This window comes from Psammomys obesus, unplaced genomic scaffold, assembly GCF_907164565.1.
Source record: "Psammomys obesus unplaced genomic scaffold, mPsaObe1.curated_primary_1811, whole genome shotgun sequence".
NCBI lineage: Eukaryota > Metazoa > Chordata > Mammalia > Rodentia > Muridae > Psammomys > Psammomys obesus.
The window spans coordinates 2,376,568-2,393,671 of record NW_026596095.1 but is presented as its reverse complement, the minus strand read 5'-3'; the positions used below and the strand labels follow the sequence as shown (position 1 = coordinate 2,393,671).

At 34.7% G+C, this 17,104-nt stretch overlaps 1 protein-coding gene across 1 annotated transcript in view; it reads right to left on the bottom strand.

The window, feature by feature from the left end:
- Positions 1–374: 374 nt before the first annotated feature.
- The window catches only part of Col11a1 (collagen type XI alpha 1 chain), a 209,152-nt gene continuing 192,422 nt past the window's right edge, over positions 375–17,104 (bottom strand). Inside the window, exons 58-67 of the mRNA XM_055628241.1 lie at positions 13,730–13,783; positions 12,760–12,867; positions 12,217–12,270; positions 12,082–12,117; positions 11,934–11,987; positions 10,049–10,298; positions 6,982–7,094; positions 5,893–5,961; positions 3,974–4,207; positions 375–1,429 (exon numbers count right to left, since the gene is read on the bottom strand). Of these exons, the coding sequence (XP_055484216.1) occupies positions 1,283–1,429; positions 3,974–4,207; positions 5,893–5,961; positions 6,982–7,094; positions 10,049–10,298; positions 11,934–11,987; positions 12,082–12,117; positions 12,217–12,270; positions 12,760–12,867; positions 13,730–13,783 (1,119 nt within the window). The 3' untranslated portion in view covers positions 375–1,282. The remainder of the gene's footprint in view (positions 1,430–3,973; positions 4,208–5,892; positions 5,962–6,981; positions 7,095–10,048; positions 10,299–11,933; positions 11,988–12,081; positions 12,118–12,216; positions 12,271–12,759; positions 12,868–13,729; positions 13,784–17,104) is intronic.

Below are 17,104 nucleotides of genomic sequence, written 5' to 3'. Positions count from 1 at the left end.
TTTTCAAGTCTTACATATATTACTTAAAATAGATACAGAGTTCAGTTGGTGATTTTTTTTTTTAAATTTTACTGCTAATTCAAGCTATGTGAAAGACAATACATTAGTGGAAAAAGGAGAAGGGTTGATTGTCTTGAGAAAATAATGACTTTTGAAACAGCTCACCCTTATGTATTTAACTACTAGGTTGGTCAAATGTTGAATATAATAATTTTTTTAAAAAGAAATTGTGTTTATTGGGCAAGTAAAATAATATTTGGGACTATTATTACTATGCCACTTACATCAGATTGAAAAGTTCATTGTTTAAAAAACCTTACATTACACAAATTCATAAATAATTGCTTACTTTTCATCTTTAATATTAGTTAGCATTAATGAAGCAACTGAAGACAATGAAAGAAGATTAAGTAGAGAAATAATTGTACATAGAGTTAATTGCTGGGTGGATGTTAAAATAGTTTCTCATACATCTTTCCTGTCCAAAAATATAAACTTTCTTGTTTTCCATATATACAAGTACTCTGTGAAATCTGGGTTCTGAGAAGAATATAATCGAGGTATAGCAATGAATTAAGCATTAATTTCTGGCTGAAATCCAACAAGTTACTGTCAACAGAGAAGGGTTGATTGGCATGTGCTTCTGAAAATCTAGGTTTGGCCCACTGTGAAATTTGTTAGTGACATCAAATAACTGAACTCTTCAACATCAACATATACAAAGGCATTTTATTATTAATCAAAGAAAGGGAATTGAAGTCATCAGAAATTACAACTTTAGTTTTTGTAACATTATTTATTGTCATTACAGTTCCACAATTGTCATGAAATTAGAGCTGGGTGGAATTCAGAGTCACGAGCAAGCTTTGGAAATGGACACACTGACGACGGTGTAGAACTGTACCTACAATAATTACAATTTTTAAACACACTTGTACTATATCTCTGATGGATGGGAATGAGCACCATGGTTTTTTTTTTTATGAATATATATTTTCTCTCTCTCTCTCTCTTTTTTTTTTGTTTTCTACAGCACCAAAGAAATCCAAATAGGAAAAGGAGAGGGTTGAGAATTAAGAGTCAGCCCGGTTGCCATCTCAGCCACACCATCATTAGGACTACAAAGCTTCCTTCCTTCCTCTGATTGTGCCTCCAGAAGGCGTCAGTGATTCCTAAACACATGTTCTATACCGTCATTATTCAAAACTTGCATGTGGCATGAAATGGGTTGGTGTCACCAAGGTTCTTTTTCTGTTGGTTTCATATGGTCTTCATCCTAATCTCAGCCAAGAAAACAAGCTGGACCAACTTCAAATCCAAACTTCTGATTCTGATCACCAAAATCATTGATCATTACATCAATGATAGGTACCTGATCAATTTTTGGAGTATTGATCTCAATCACAGTCTTTTCATAGCCTTTTCTGGACTGTAAAATTAAACAGAAATGTAAGGTTAAAAACAATGTTACTAAAATTCATGTTATTTTCTTTGTTAACTAAGAAAATGAGTGTGAAGAGGTCACCATTAACTAGGTAAATTTTTTTTTTTTAATCACTGATATCACAGGAAGTTTTGAACTTTGTTGGCAAAACACTTGCTGTATTATTTCAATTACTTGATTGTGCAAGATTAAAAGGAATGAGTTAAAACATATAATTCAATATATTATGTATACATATTGGGGCCTACAAAAATAAATCCTTACTATTTTGGGTATAAGGGTGAGAATACAGAATTAAATAATTTTATGAGAAAAGCAGAATAAAGTGAATCAAAATACTGTCTAAGAATGGACCTGTGTGAGATTTCTGAGAGCCTGTGAGAAAACTAAGAAAACAAGAATCTTGTTCTTCCCAAACATGGGTTTGTTCATGAAATGTGCTTTCAAATCCCTCCCAAGTGTAATAAATAGGAGTAGGTTTGCTTTACATTATGTATTGCTGTTAACTTTTGTTATTCAAAAAAATGTTTCCAAGAATGTCCTGTCCTTGAGTTTCTATACAGCTCAAACTCATGTGTTCTGTTCATTAGACCTTGCTTATCCTTCAGAATATGAATTGCCCGATGCCCTAAATAAAATTGGCTATTACATGAGACCTTAGTTTACCTCTTTTTAGGCTTTATTATTCCAGCTTCACACCTCCAACTAAAGTGGTGGCAAATTGTAGGAATTAAAATCAGGAAGTCAAAAATCAAAATATTTCTACTATTGTATTTTAATTTCATAACCATAGCAGTTCAATATACTGGGAAGTTTTTCATTACATTGCCTCACTTATTTTCACTTCTTTATTCCTCTTACAACACTTATTTTGATAAAATTATGAACTTCGTTGCTTGTAATTGAGATAAGTCAAGTGATTGGCTCTAACGTAATCAGCTACTATTTGGAATTACCACATTAAGTTGTTGTTTTTTTTCTTTTTCCAGAGCATAAAAAGTGAAAAAAAAATATAGTAGAACCAAAGCTGGTAGGACGGTTCTTCCAATGTACAGACATAAAAAGGCATCTGTCATGGTATATACTCACTTATAGGTAGATATTAGACATATAATATAAAATAATCATACTCAAATCTGTACACCTAAGGATTGAGATGCTCAATCCTCATTCAGAAAGGCAAACAAGACGGACATCAGAAGGGGGAGAAACAGGAAACAGGACAGGAGCCTATCACAGAGGGCTCTGAAAGACTCTACCCAGCAGGGTATCAAAACATTTGCTGAGATTCACAAGACAAACTTTTTGCAGAGTGCAGGGAATCTTATGAAAGAAGGGGGATATAGAAAGACCTGGAGGGAACAGGAGTTCCACAAGGAGAGCATCAGAACCAAAATATCTGGGCACAGGTGTCTTTTCTGAGACTGATACTCCAAACAAGGACCATACATAGAGATAACTTAGAACCCCTGCACAGAAGTAGCCCATGGCAGTTCAGTGTCCAAGAGGGTTCCCCAGTAATAGAAACAGGGACCATCTCTGACATGAACTCATGGGCTGGCTCTTTGATCACCTCCACCTAAGGAGGGAGTAGCCTTACCAGTCCACAGAAGAGAACAAAGCTGCCACTCCTGAGGAGACCTGATAGACTAGGGTCAGAGGGAAGGGGAGGAGAACCTCCCATATCATTGGACTAGGGGAGGGGCATAGGAGAAGAAGAGGGGTGAGAATGGGATTGGGAGGGGATGGAGAGGGGGCTACAGCTGGTCTAGAAAGTAAATGAACTGTAATTAATACAAATAAATAAACAAATAAGCAAAACAGACACCTGTTTTCAGTTGCCTGCCCCTTGATCACCTTTCCCTGGTGGGGCCAGCTGGTCAGCCCACAGAGGAAGAGGATCCAGGCAGTTCTGATGGTACCTGATAGGCTGTACTCAGACAGTATGGGAGGAGAACTTATCCTACCAGTGGAGCAGAGGAGAGTGATATGGAAGGGGAGAAGGAGAGATAGTGGGACCTGGATGGGATGAGGAAGAGGGCTACAACTGGGATACAAAAGCAAATAATTTGTAAATAATAATAATTTTAAAAAGTCATCTCACTTAAAAAAAAGGTATCTATTTTATAAATGACATAAGTAACAAATCCCCTGTCATTTTAATATCATGAATTCAGGAGTTATTATATTTTTTATAATTTATTTGAGTGGCCATTGTTAATATTTTTCATACATTGGATGTAGACACAGTATCACATGATCTTATATTATATTCTATTACATCTTCAAAACTAGATATTTAGGTGTGTATATCATAGCATGTGTGTGTGTGTGTGTGTGTGTGTGTGTGTGTGTGTGTGCATGTGTATGTACATGTGCCTCAGAAGTTCTTAATGTGTTGTATTTTAATGTCAGTGTCAAGCCCTAAATAATCAATGTCCATTTTAAGAGAGTTGTCTGGCTTTGGAACATCACACGGCAGTTCACACTATCAAGCCCAGAAAGAATGCAGACTTAGACTGGACTCACCGCACAGCCATCATACAATGCTTTGATGTGTGGGTTGTTCTCATAAGACATTTCCTCATCGTTAGATCCCAGAAACCGAAGTGCTTTGTCATAACTTGCTGATGATACATCATACCAGGCAGTTGACAGATGGCAGTTGTAGGTGAAATTTTGTCGGGCAGAAGCAGTCAGGAGCTTTAGGAATGTCATCTGTACCATACTGATGGTATTGCCTTGCACATCTAAATATGAAAGCTGGGAGAAAAAATAATAATAAAAAGGCACATAAGGACTGTTTTCCTATCTTGGTATAAAGAATTAAATTCTGGCTGTCAACGACATTCCCAGGGTATGGTGATACTATCATTTTATAAAGAACTGTAACGTGAGGGTCAAAAGACCCAGAGTTAGGGGCGTTGGTACCAGCACTGTAATCTCTCTCAGTTCAGTTACTATAATATTGCTTATGTGTTTTTGTTTCTAATCATTAAGTACTAGAAGAAAGCAAATGTTCTGTCTCCAAGAGATATTTCAGCATAATTTTGTATCTTTTCATTGATAAGATAGCAAAACAAGAAAAAATTTGAGGAAAGTAAAGGTTGGATAGTTTGTATATTGTTTAATATTCAGAAATTTGGCAATATGTCTGCTTTACCTGAATCTTTAAATCTCCCTCAGGGACCATAATCTTCTAGGAAGCTTTTGTTTCTTAACATGGATGTGAATTTACATAATTCACATATAATGTATAGCTTTTAAAAAAATCAACATCATCATAGTGCCATAGAAAATTTTAGGCAGTGTTTGTATCAATCAAATTTGGTTTTACCGAGGAAAATATTCTTAGTTGCAAATTATTAACGTATAATTTCCTCATCAACTATTTTATTTGGCATAAATGAAATATCTGTATTGTAGTAAAGCATATAACCCAAAATTTAAATAATGTATTCAGAATGAGTCAATGCACATCTGAACACTCCTTCTTTATAATTGAGTATACTTAGCCTTATTAGTTAACAATGATGATTCTTGTGAGGTTGAAAACATATTTTAGTTGTGCTTTACACAAAGTAAAATTAAAATGATACACACAGTTCTAAATATGTTTATTGTAACTGATACAGGTAAAAATGCACAATCAATATTGGGAATGTAACCTGATGACTCACTAGAAAGTTTTAAGTCAGGCTGAAAATTTCACTAGATGTCATTGCTTAATAAGGAAGCATGTGTAGAGGTAAAGAGAGCAAACATAGGAGTTACTACATGTGAGAAGTAATACCACTTAAAATACTAAGGGATTAAATAATTACCGAGACTTGTAGGAAATTTTGAGACATTCTTAATTAACTAAAAATTCATACTTTAACAGTTTTTAATATGATTTTAGTTAGGACTTTAATTTTACACTATCTTCAGCAAATTATTACGTGGAATTGGTAATTGTACTGAAATATTTAAGTAAAAATGGGCTTCTTATATATGAATGGTCAATTGTTTAGTATGTTCATGAAAATAACAATAAGAGATAAATTGCACATTCTACAAGTTCTTACTGAAAAAAAAAAGGAACAAAGAATAATTATGTTTCAAGCAAAGAGAAGTTAAAATATATGGACTTAGAAACATTAACTACATGCTTTGTTTTAATTCTTTCTTCTTTGCAAAAAAAAAACTATAATATTAAAATGCATTTTTCACTTGATTATCCTTTTTTTCTTTTCTTTTTTCTCAGAAATACTTTGTTATTGCAATTCAAAGCTTTAAACTTTAAAGTACTACTAATGGCTAAGGCCTTACAGATTGGGAAATGTGAAATCATATGGAGCCCTGCATAGCATTATTTATGCATTTGTGTTCAGCTTCTAAGGACACATAATTAGAGCTTCCCCTAGGGAGCTTAAGAGATTTTGTTGTTCGTAAAGTCAACAACATACCAGTTTTCCTCTCTTAAATTCACTGTACCAACTTCCTGGTCTCTCCTTTGGCCATGATGAAAGTCTTACCTGTTGTGAAAAAATGGAAACAATTATAAAATGGATGAAAATTATAAGTAGCACTGTTTACATGTACATCAGAAAATTTTAGTAAGATTTGAAGGCTATAAAGTGCTCCTAATCGTGTGGGTCTATATTATGCAAAATAAGATATGAACAAACTTCAAGGTATATTCTATGAATTTCATAGGATGAAGACTGAGTCATCTGCTTCCTGTCTCAAAGTAAAGGAAATGGAGAAACTAACTTGAAAAGAACTTACAGAGTAGAAATGGGTGCCCTATGTAAATTACTTCTTCCAAGGGCAAAGGCAGCCCCATTACACAGCTTCAAATCATAAACTTAACTTCTCAAGACTTGCCACACAGAGTTAGCTGACTTATTTAAAGTCGTTTCCATTTCTCTGCCCACCACACCACTTACTAAGAAAAATGAGATTTATTAACTGAATAAAATAAATAAACATTATCCTACTTAAGAAAATATCAGAAAATAAAATTATCTGTTGAGATCCTGGAGATCTGCTTGTGTTTTTAGAGATGGAACTCAAGTATGGAAACACTGTGAGGCAAGAACCAGGAAATTTCTTTGGTGAGACTAAATATTCAAAATATGTGTAAAGTTGGCAATATGGTCATTTAAGAAGAGATTAATACTGTATAAAAGGTTGAACTTTGAGCATAACAGGCAGCTGCGGGTTCTATCATCTGATAATGGGTAGAGAACAGCATTACACACTCTAAGATCTGAGATTCAGCTGTGCTGCGTCATGGAAAGCCATAGAATTTTTGAGAGCAAGCAGGTGCTTAAAGAATACATCTGGGGAACAAAATGAAGGGAAGAAGTATCTGTAAACCATGAGCATCACTTTGGTGCCTTACTCATGTTTATGCAAATGAAATGTTCTAATTACCCTGTAAGAAAAGGAGATAAATGAAAATACGACAGCGTAATTTTTCTGTTTAGTTCAATATTGCAGAAACATGGCAGGAACTGTCAACATCCACCACCAAATAGATCGGTACTTACTCCCTCTGATTTTCTGTCTGGATAGATACATGTCTCACCACCAGCTGTGAAATTACAGTAAACTTTGAAGGAATCTCCAGAACAACCTTGGTTAGGATCAATCCAATATTCACCTGGAAGTGAAGAAAAAGTATCTCTTATACAAAACCAATGGTATCAAAGTGAAATTCATTAGACATCAAATTTCATGATTTGCCCTATATCAGTATATATTTGAAAAGAGTTATTTTATGTCTCTTTTGGTTCAATTGTAAATAGCATACATAACCACACTTGAATAATATTTTTAGTTCTTAGCATTTAAAAAAATTTAATCCATAATTTTCACACTCACACTATCTTTGTGATTTTGTATCTTTTCAGAAGTACATAATTTTGAGTCCTACAGAAAATTAATTTGCATAAATTCTTTCAATTAACAGATGCATAAAAATCCATCAGAATTATATATTAATAAATAAATTTTGAAGATGCATTTGTTTAGTTAAGTGGCTCAGTGTCAGGGATGGAGAGGTGGGTCAGAACTTCAGAGACACTGTGGATCTTCTGAATGATCTGGATTTGATTCCCACCACCACCCACAGGGAGGCACACAACTTTTTGTAACTCGGTGTCAGGGTATTTCAGTGCCCTCTTTTGGCCTTTGTGACACCAGGTATGAATGTGACACACACATACACACACACACAGAAACACATACATATTTATACATGTATTTGCATAAACTACCCAAGCACATATGAAACAGCAAAAGCATTAGAAAGTTAATATGGTTCCACGTCCCATAAATTCTATGTTCAATTTGTCTCTAATTTACTCATCACTCAGGTTACACTATTTTATCTGTAAACTTGATATCATGATTTATTCTGTAGACTAGTCAATCAACTCAAGAACCAGCTTGCACTGGCATCCTTTTGTGTTCTTTTAATTCACTCCAAATCATTCTGCACATTGTTTATGATTGCTTACACTTGGCACACTGTGTTTTGGTTTTCCAGAAACATCAGCATCTTGCTTTATCATAGTTTTACAAATATTCTCCACAATTTTCCTTCAGTAATCTTTTGATTTTTAGCATGGCTGGTGATCTCGTTATACATTTCAGAAGACATAAACTTTCAGCATTACTAACATTATTTTGATCGGCGTACATCCATTATCTGATCATATAAATTTATATTATTTTCATAACATATATACTATTTTGGGTTTTTATATGTCTACAGTTAGAGGATTATCTCCAGGTAATTATTTTTTTATTCAGCTATGAGTACTTGTATGAGAACCACTGCTCAATAATGCTCATAAATACATAACAAATAAAGCTAAACTCATTTAATAAGTAATCTAAAATATTAATGAAGCTGTTTACTATGTATAGAGTATTGGAAATTACACCCCACGGGGTGTTCCATAGTTTCTGTGAAGTATTTTTCATTTTAGCTCTTTTTCTATATCATACATGGTTTGCAATTCAATTCATGTTCTTATCTTTTACATCTGGTGATCCGTTTTGCATGATTAAAACATTTATTGAGTTCTGGAGTGTATAACTCCCATGACATAGTCATATGCATTTATAGTAATTAAGGGTCATACGAATGCAACAGGAATCTATTGATTTGGAATAATATTAAACTTTGGAGTAGACAGAGTAATTTTCTATCATATGTTAAACTAAAGCACACCATCTCAGTGCTTATATTATGTCAGTTTGTAAGTCACTGAACTAAATACATCTTTTGAAATAAATACTGTCTTAAGAACAATGGCATGTATGCAGAAAGGGAAGGAAGGGTGGGATCAGGAGGGGAGAAGGGAGGGGCTTATGGGGGGGTACAAAATGAATAAAGTGTAATTAATAATAATAATAAAATATTAAAAAAAAGAACAATGGATACCCATTTATGTTGGAACCAATTACTGTGTTTTGTGTTAATGGGCTTTGCTGAAAATAATAAGATTTCTGTGATGATTATCTCTTATGGTGCTACTTGTGAATTATATTTGACTTTTATAGACGTACTGAGTTATGTATACAAAAAACATGATATTAATCTAAAATTAATCATAAAAAGCAATAATTTCCTGGGAATAAAAGAGGGAGAGGCATACTTCAGAATAATGTCATTCATCAAATTACTAATTAGATGACTTTTTACCAACTATTTTTTAAAACCTGAAATTGTTTGTACCTCAGAGAGTAAAGGTACAAGACATTTTTAGGCCATAGGCACAATAAAGTATGATTAGTATTAACTGAGCTTATTGTAGTTGATCTGACTTTGTGCACATCAAAGGAAAATGATTTTTTTTTTTAAAGTTTAGTTTTATTTCCTATCTATGATTGTTTGGTCTGAATGTATGTGTGTGCAATGTGTTCATGCTGGTGCCTGTGGAGGTCAGAAGAAGTTCCAAGAACACTCTAAAACTGGAGTTACAGACAGTACTTAGCTATCACATGGGGCCTGGGAACTGAGTCCAGATCTTTCGCAAGAGCAGCCAGTGTTCTTAATGTCCTCGAGCCCCCCAAAACTAAATTTTTGACACAAGTCATGATTCTTAAATACTGTATTCACTAAACCCTGGATCAAACATTCAGCTGTTAAGCTACTTAATCTCACATATCATTCAGATTGATGTACTGAGCCATCTTAACATATATGTATTAGTTGATATTAATGTAATGATTTTAATATAAGATTACTCATTAACATTGTCGGTAAATTAGTAATAAATGTAGCGGAATAAATGTTTATGTACATACAACATTATGCTGTGAGCCATTTACATGGCCAAATATATCTATGCTAATGATACCTATCTGAAAAAATCTTGTTTGAATTTAATAAAACATGATTTTGCAGAGGACTTTACAAAGCCTTTCTTGCAGTACATGGTAAAAATAAGTTGCTTTTTCTCATCTGCAAGCCGAAAAGTAATAATAATTTGCTTTAGTTTTATGTAGAGACTATATTAATTATATTAACAGAAATGAATGAACTGACAAGGCACTTCAGTGGCTGAGCAGCTCAGGACATTCATTTAGTCATTTTTGGCATACCATCTGGGAAGTCAGGATGGCTGAGTTGCAGGTCTTTGCATGTTCGTGCCGGATTGGTCTGCGTGCCCATGGGAAACTTCATATGTTCAATGTCTTGCTTCAGGGAATTGAGGGAACCAAATATTTCCTCCATTCCATCCGAATAATCAAGAATATTATCAACTGCATCAGCCTGTATGCTTTCAGTATGTCTTCTTGTTTTTTTGGGTGACAAAATAGGTAATGGCTGAATGACTTCTCCGGGAGGACCCTGTAAGGGAATTGACATGAGTGTCATTGTTTCAGAAAACAAAATATTCCATGAATTTTATTTACTATTTATTATATATTTTTTAGAAATTAGTTGGCTTAGCAATCAGCAGATAAATTAATGATATTTAATATTTAAAATTATTAAACAGACAAAATATATATAAGTTCTTTTAAAATGATACAACGTAGATATTGAAGCAGGTATATAAATCAGATAGCTGCTGCTACATTATCTATAAATTAACATGGCCTGGATTTTTGCTGACATGTTATATAGGTTACCCTGTTATTTATTACCTCCTCTTGATTTATAAAGCTATATCCACAACTAGATATCAGAATTTCTGATGATTGGAACTCTGTTACAAAGCTCTTAATCTATCTGAGTTCTGCCTGTAAAATTCAATACTTACTCACTTTCTGAAGGAGTAAAATAAACTGCCCCAATTATCGTAATAAAATATGCATAACTTACATTCTTCTATATTGCTCTGGAAGTGAATGCTATCAACTTGAGTTTACCCATATGAGAGAGTAAAACCACACCAAACAGTTAATCCATATCATCATGGGTCAAGTTATAGGTGCCCAGCATAATAACTCTGCATGATGACCCTCAGCATAATAACTCCAAATGCAATCCCCCTTATAACTGGGGAGATGGAAGATATGATTATGTAAAATGAAGTCACTAAGATAGTCCTAGAGGAGGATGACTGTTGTTCTTATGAAAAAAATATGGTCACAGGAACACAAATCTAGACAAGGATGAGAGACTAAGACTGGAATTTCATGTAGTTTCTTTCCTACACCTTTCAGAAGAAATCAAGCCTGTGACATTTTGATCTAGGATTCCCAGCTTCCTCAATGACACTCTGCTTGTATTCTGCCCAGTGACCTGACTAAACCAAAACACATAAAGCTGGAGAAAACTTTATCTAAAAACAAACAAACAAAATTCCAGAAAAACAGAATGAAATTTTTTGTTTTAAGATTCATTTATTTAGTGTTCTGCCTGCATGTACCTCTGCATGTCAGGAGAAGGTAGCAGATCTCTTTATAGATGGCTCTGAGCCACCATGTGGTTGCTGGGAATTGAACTGAGGACGTTGGAAGATCAGCCAGTGTTTTTAACCTCTGTGCCATCTCTTCGGTCCCAAAATGTAATCTCTTACACATATGTCTACATTTTAACACATTTTGGAAAAATATCTCTGCCAATAAATGACACTTATTTAGCTATTATTTTTTCATGTGCTGCTATTACTGTTGTATCAGTAGAAAAAAATACAATGGGATATGAGTTTTCATCTTTATTCCCGAAGACAGCTATAAATGTATTTCGGTGGGTATATATTCTGTCAATTTCATTACATGTGGCCAAAGTATGCAGGATTATCTTGGCAACTTTACAAGATTCTTACAGTATACCATTAAAAAATAATTATATTTTAAGGAGTAATATCAATTAAGAAAATAAATCTTGACGTGTCAGTTGATAACCTTGATTTTCCTACAAAATCAGTAGTTTGGACAAAATGTGCTTTTTCCTTTGTCATTTAAGAACAGAGAAACCATTGCCTGTACCCATATTCCTGTTAATGAACTGTATTTCTTGCTAATATACACTTACCGGAGGCCCAGGAGGCCCAGGCATACCACTGTCACCCTTCTGGCCAGTAGGTCCCTGTTAGAAAGAAAGCAGGAACAGCGATGAAAGTGAGAGGGAAATTCAACAAGCGTCACTGACACATTAATATGAACATGAGAACAGCACTTACAGAGGATCCTTTGTTACCCTTCGGGCCAGCAGGACCCTAGAAAACACAAAGACAAAGGGCCAGGTTAAAGTGTGGGCCATTGTTTGCAGTGGCATGCTCGCTGTTTACCCCCAGTTTCTTTTCTCTTATACTTACTGGCAACCCTGGAGGACCAGGAGGACCTATGGGACCAGCAGGACCTGGGATACCCTGGGGGGGGGAGGAGAGAAACAGCGTCAAATTTAATAAGTTTCTCAGTTCATTTCATTGTCATGTTGCAAAAATATGATGATGAAAATTTCTTAGGCATTTTGAACTGTGAAGTAGAGAGACTTTTTGCAGAACAACAAACCTTTCACCATTCATTGCAACTTATAGCTTTCATATTATGTCTCTACCATGAAGACTATAGAGATACACATTAAGGCATCCGTGACACCCTCAAAATAATGTCTGCATGTCCTGGGGATTAAAAAATCACTTGTATAAACATACACAGCATTGTGTCTTTTATCATTTTAACTTAAATCATATTTTCAATTCATTAAAATACTTTTAAAAATAGTGTGGTCTAAGACAGATTAAAATAAGGGTTCCAGAAAGAACTCTAATGATTGTGATGAAAAAATGATTGTGTGGTTGTGCAACTGTATTTGTGCTGATATAATGAAGTGGAAAGACCATCTGCACTGTGCTCACCCCATCTCCTTTGGCTCCTGGAGAACCTTGTGTCCCAGGGAGTCCTCTATCACCTTTTTCCCCTTGCTCTCCAGGAGGGCCAATCAATCCAATTAAACCAGGATGACCCTATAGAAATGAAAAACAAACAAACAAACAAACTTTAGTATTATATGTCATAGCCATGGTTAAATTCTAGACATAGAATATTTTAATATAAAATTCATGAAACATAATATCAAAGAAATGGAGGGATTTTGATAACACTTCTGGATGAAATTTAGTATTTAGAACCTCCATTTAATTACATGGATCATTACTTCTTACAGGAAGAGCAGTCTTTAATAAGTATGGAGTATTAAAAAAAAAAGAACATTCTAAAAAAAACAATAATAATCATTAGTGTTTCATTTGTGATAAACTTAAAAAATGTCTAAATGGAGTTCTGGTAACATAAAAACCAAAAAGCTCATTATTTTAGTAAGCATCTCATTTAATATGAAATGTTTCCTATTCTTCAGGGACTGTTTAGTCTTTAAGAGAGTTCTGGAGATGTAAAAACCTTCCAAACCACAGTAATTCCATTATACAAATGGCCCGTTATCGTTACGTGGTAAAACACAACATAAATTCGGTGAGAACACGTTATCACTTGAATAGCATTTCTGTTTAAAACTTTTACTTTCATGTTTAAAAACAGAAAAATGGTCATTTTGTTTTTCAGTCTATTTTTTGGGGGGCGGGGGTAGTTATTTAGCACATGCTCTCTCAAAAAGGTGCCTAAAAGGGATCATTAAGAAACAGCTCTCATGCTGAAACATTTTTCACTACTATCTGCATACCTTTTCTTCTCTAAATATATTTGAGAACTGTTATCTTTCCAATAATGGGAATGACAGTGGTATAAGTTTGAAATTGCCTTTAATAGACTTTGAGAAAGTTATCACATCTGCTGTTCATGTTATAAAATCCTAATAACACATCCTTTTACCTTTTCACCCTTGGAGCCAGGGTCACCTTTGAGACCAGGTAAACCAGGAGGTCCCTGAACAAAAAGAAAATAAATAAATATATTGAGAATAAGCATTATGGTTTGAATGTGAAATGTTCCCAGAAGACCATGTGTTTGATTGTTTCCATTTGATGCTGATCTTCTGGAAAGCTGTAGAACTCTGGGCTCTAAGTCTAATGGCTACACAGATTGGTATGGTGTGGTAGGAATGCTGGAGATAGCCCAGAGAGGACTGCCTCTCTGCTTCCTGTTCAGCCTTCTTTGTATGAGCACACAGTCTCAAGTTCCTGCATCAGGGAGAGTAGCTGGTCTCAGTCACTATGTCTTCCCTGCCATGCACTTCAGAGTCAAAATAAAGCCTTCTCTCTCTAAGTTGCTTCTGGCAATTTTGTGTTCTGTTGTCGAGGAAAGTACCCAACACAAAGGCTATGGACTAAAAAAAAATCACATTCTGAGTTACAGAGCTAGTTTGATTTTTGAAATATGGAGTTCAGTCAAAGTGAACAATGATCAGTGTTGTTGTTTGTAGAGAAATTCACAGTCTTAAAATTTCATGGAGTTGAGGGAGAGAGGATGGGATGGGGGGATGAGGGAGGGAGTTACAGCTGGGATACAAGCAAATAAAATGTAATTAATGTAAAAAAATAAAAATTTAATTAAAAAAGAAAATAAAGAAAGAAACAAGAAGCAAATCAAAACAGTTGATGGTTCTAAAGTCAGAAGGATTTGTATAGTCCTTTCAGTGAAGCGCTGAAACAAATAAATCCCAGATGTATAAAAATATTTGCATAATAATGTTAATAAGCTTGATCTTTAGAAAAAAACATCATGGAGTTAAGGAGGAATCACAGTATTGATGATTTTAATTAAATAAAAGTATGTGAAATATGAAATAAGATACAGCTTATATGGACTCTCTTTGAGAAGAAAACATAAAGTATTAATTATAATAAGTGAAGTAGAAGTAGAAAAGACTTGCAAATTATACATCTATACAACCAGTGCATAGATGCTTCAATGATAAATTCTAATTTTAAGGTTACAATAGGTTCAGTAAAATTAAAAAAAACTCAAACTTTTAATAATCAAGCACTATTTGAAAACCAAAAAATCCAGATAAGTGTGATATTGTTTTCTTTAAGTAACAATCATATTGAAATGAGTTGGAATGGCATCTAATTTGTGTAAGTAAGATTGGAACAGGGCCAGTACAAATGGTCATGAAAACACTGAATGAGATATTTTGTCGAATGCACCCTCAGACAAACGACAGCCAACAATGACTGCTGAAAGAAGGAAAATTACACTGTCCTAGGAAAAAGCCCTTTTATTGGTTGTACAATACAGAATGATCAGCTTTGAAAGTATAAAAATCTAACAATAATGGATTCAGTAGGTTAAGTGTGTGTGTATGCATGTATGTGAATGTATATTTGTACATATACATGTACACATATCTGTTGAATAACAATAATACAGCAAAAGAAGCTGTTAACTCGAGAGTGGAGGAAACATGGAGAGTTGTTGGGAGGGATTGGTTGGAGGGAATGGAGGGAAAATAATATAGCCACTTCAGTCAAAAACGTATTTTTAAAAGGCATAGGTTTAATTAGTGTGATAGACTTAAATTCTGTATAATATTCTTAGTGTATCTATAAAATATATTATCTTTTATAACATTTTGTATGAGGAGAATGTACTTCAACTACAAACTTCTTTAAATAAAATAAAACTCTAAGAATTTTATCATTATCATTGTCTACTTACGATTTTTAATAAATTACGAGTGCTGGAGGCAAAAGATCATTTATTTGTATGTGACTCATCTGCTTAGTTCTGAAGTAATTTAGATAGGTCACTGCTGCACTTCAGAAGGTAAGTACGAAGTAACAAAACAGTTATTCATAAACCTCATTAATTTGAAATAATTGATTTATTATTATTATTATTATTATTATTATTATTATTTTATATAAGGAATATACACTACTGTGCCATGCTTGATTGGTTCATTTTTATTAACCTGATGACACATATTCTTTCTTTTTTTAATAATTTAATTTTATTTATATATATTTACTTGTTACAGTTTATTCACTTTGGATCCTGCTGCAGCTCCCTCCCTTGTCTCCTCCCAGGCCCACTCACCCTCCCTCTTCTCCCCCTATGCCCTTTCCCTAGTGCCCTGAAAGGGGAGATCTTCCTCCTCTTCTATCTGACCCTAGCTTATCAGATCTTATCAAGGCTGGCTGCATCATCTTCCTCTGTCGCCCAACAAGGCTGCACCCCCCAGAGGGAAGTGATCAGAAAGGCAGCCACTGAAGTCATGTCAGACACAGTCCCTGTACCCCTTACTAGTAAGCTCAATTGGAAACTGAGCAGCCTATGGGCTTCCTTAGAACAAGGGTCTACATCCTCTCCATGCATGGTCCTTAGTTGGAGTACGGGTCTCTGTAGGCCCCCCCCCTGGGCCCAGGTATTTTGGCTCAGTTGTTCTTGTGGAGTTCTTGTGCCCTCCAGGTCTTTCTGCCTCCCTCTTCTTCCATAAGGATTCTAGCATCCTACCCAAAGTTTGGCTATGAGTCTCAATATCTCCTTTGATACCCTGATGGGTAGAGTCTTTCACAGGTCCTCTTTGAAAGGCTCCTGTCCTGTTCCTTCTTCTCTCCTGCTTCAGATGTAGATCCTGTTTGCCCTTCTGAATAATGATTAAACATCTTCCCTACGTTCTTTTTTTTTTTGCCTAGCTTCTTTAGAGCTATAGATTTTAGTATGTTTATCCTATAATATAAGACTAATATCCACTTATAAGTGAGTATATACAGTGTGTGTCTTTCTGCTTCTGGGTTACCTCACTCAGGATGACCTTTTCTAGTTCCCACCATTTGCCTGAAAATTTCATGATTTTCTTGTTTTTAATCACTGAGTGATATTCCATTGTGTAAATGTACCACATTTTTTTGTATCCATTCCTCCATTAAGGAACATCTAGGTTGTTTCCTGATTCTGACTGTTCCAAACAGAGCTGCTATGAACATAGTTGCACAAATGTCCTTATTGAATGGTAGAACATCTTTTGGGTATACACATAGGAATAGTATAGCTGGATCTTGTGGTAGCATTATTCCAAATTATAGAAGAAACACCAGAGTGATTTCCAAAGTGGTTGTAAAAGTTTACATTGCCACCAGCAATGGAGGAGTGTTCCCATTTCTCCACATCCTCATCAGCATGCTTCATCCCTTGAATTTTTCATCTTCGCCATTCTGATGGGTGTGAGGTGAGATCTCAGGGTTATTTTGATTTGCATTTCCCTGATGACTAAGGACTTTGAGCACTTCTTTTAGTGTTTCC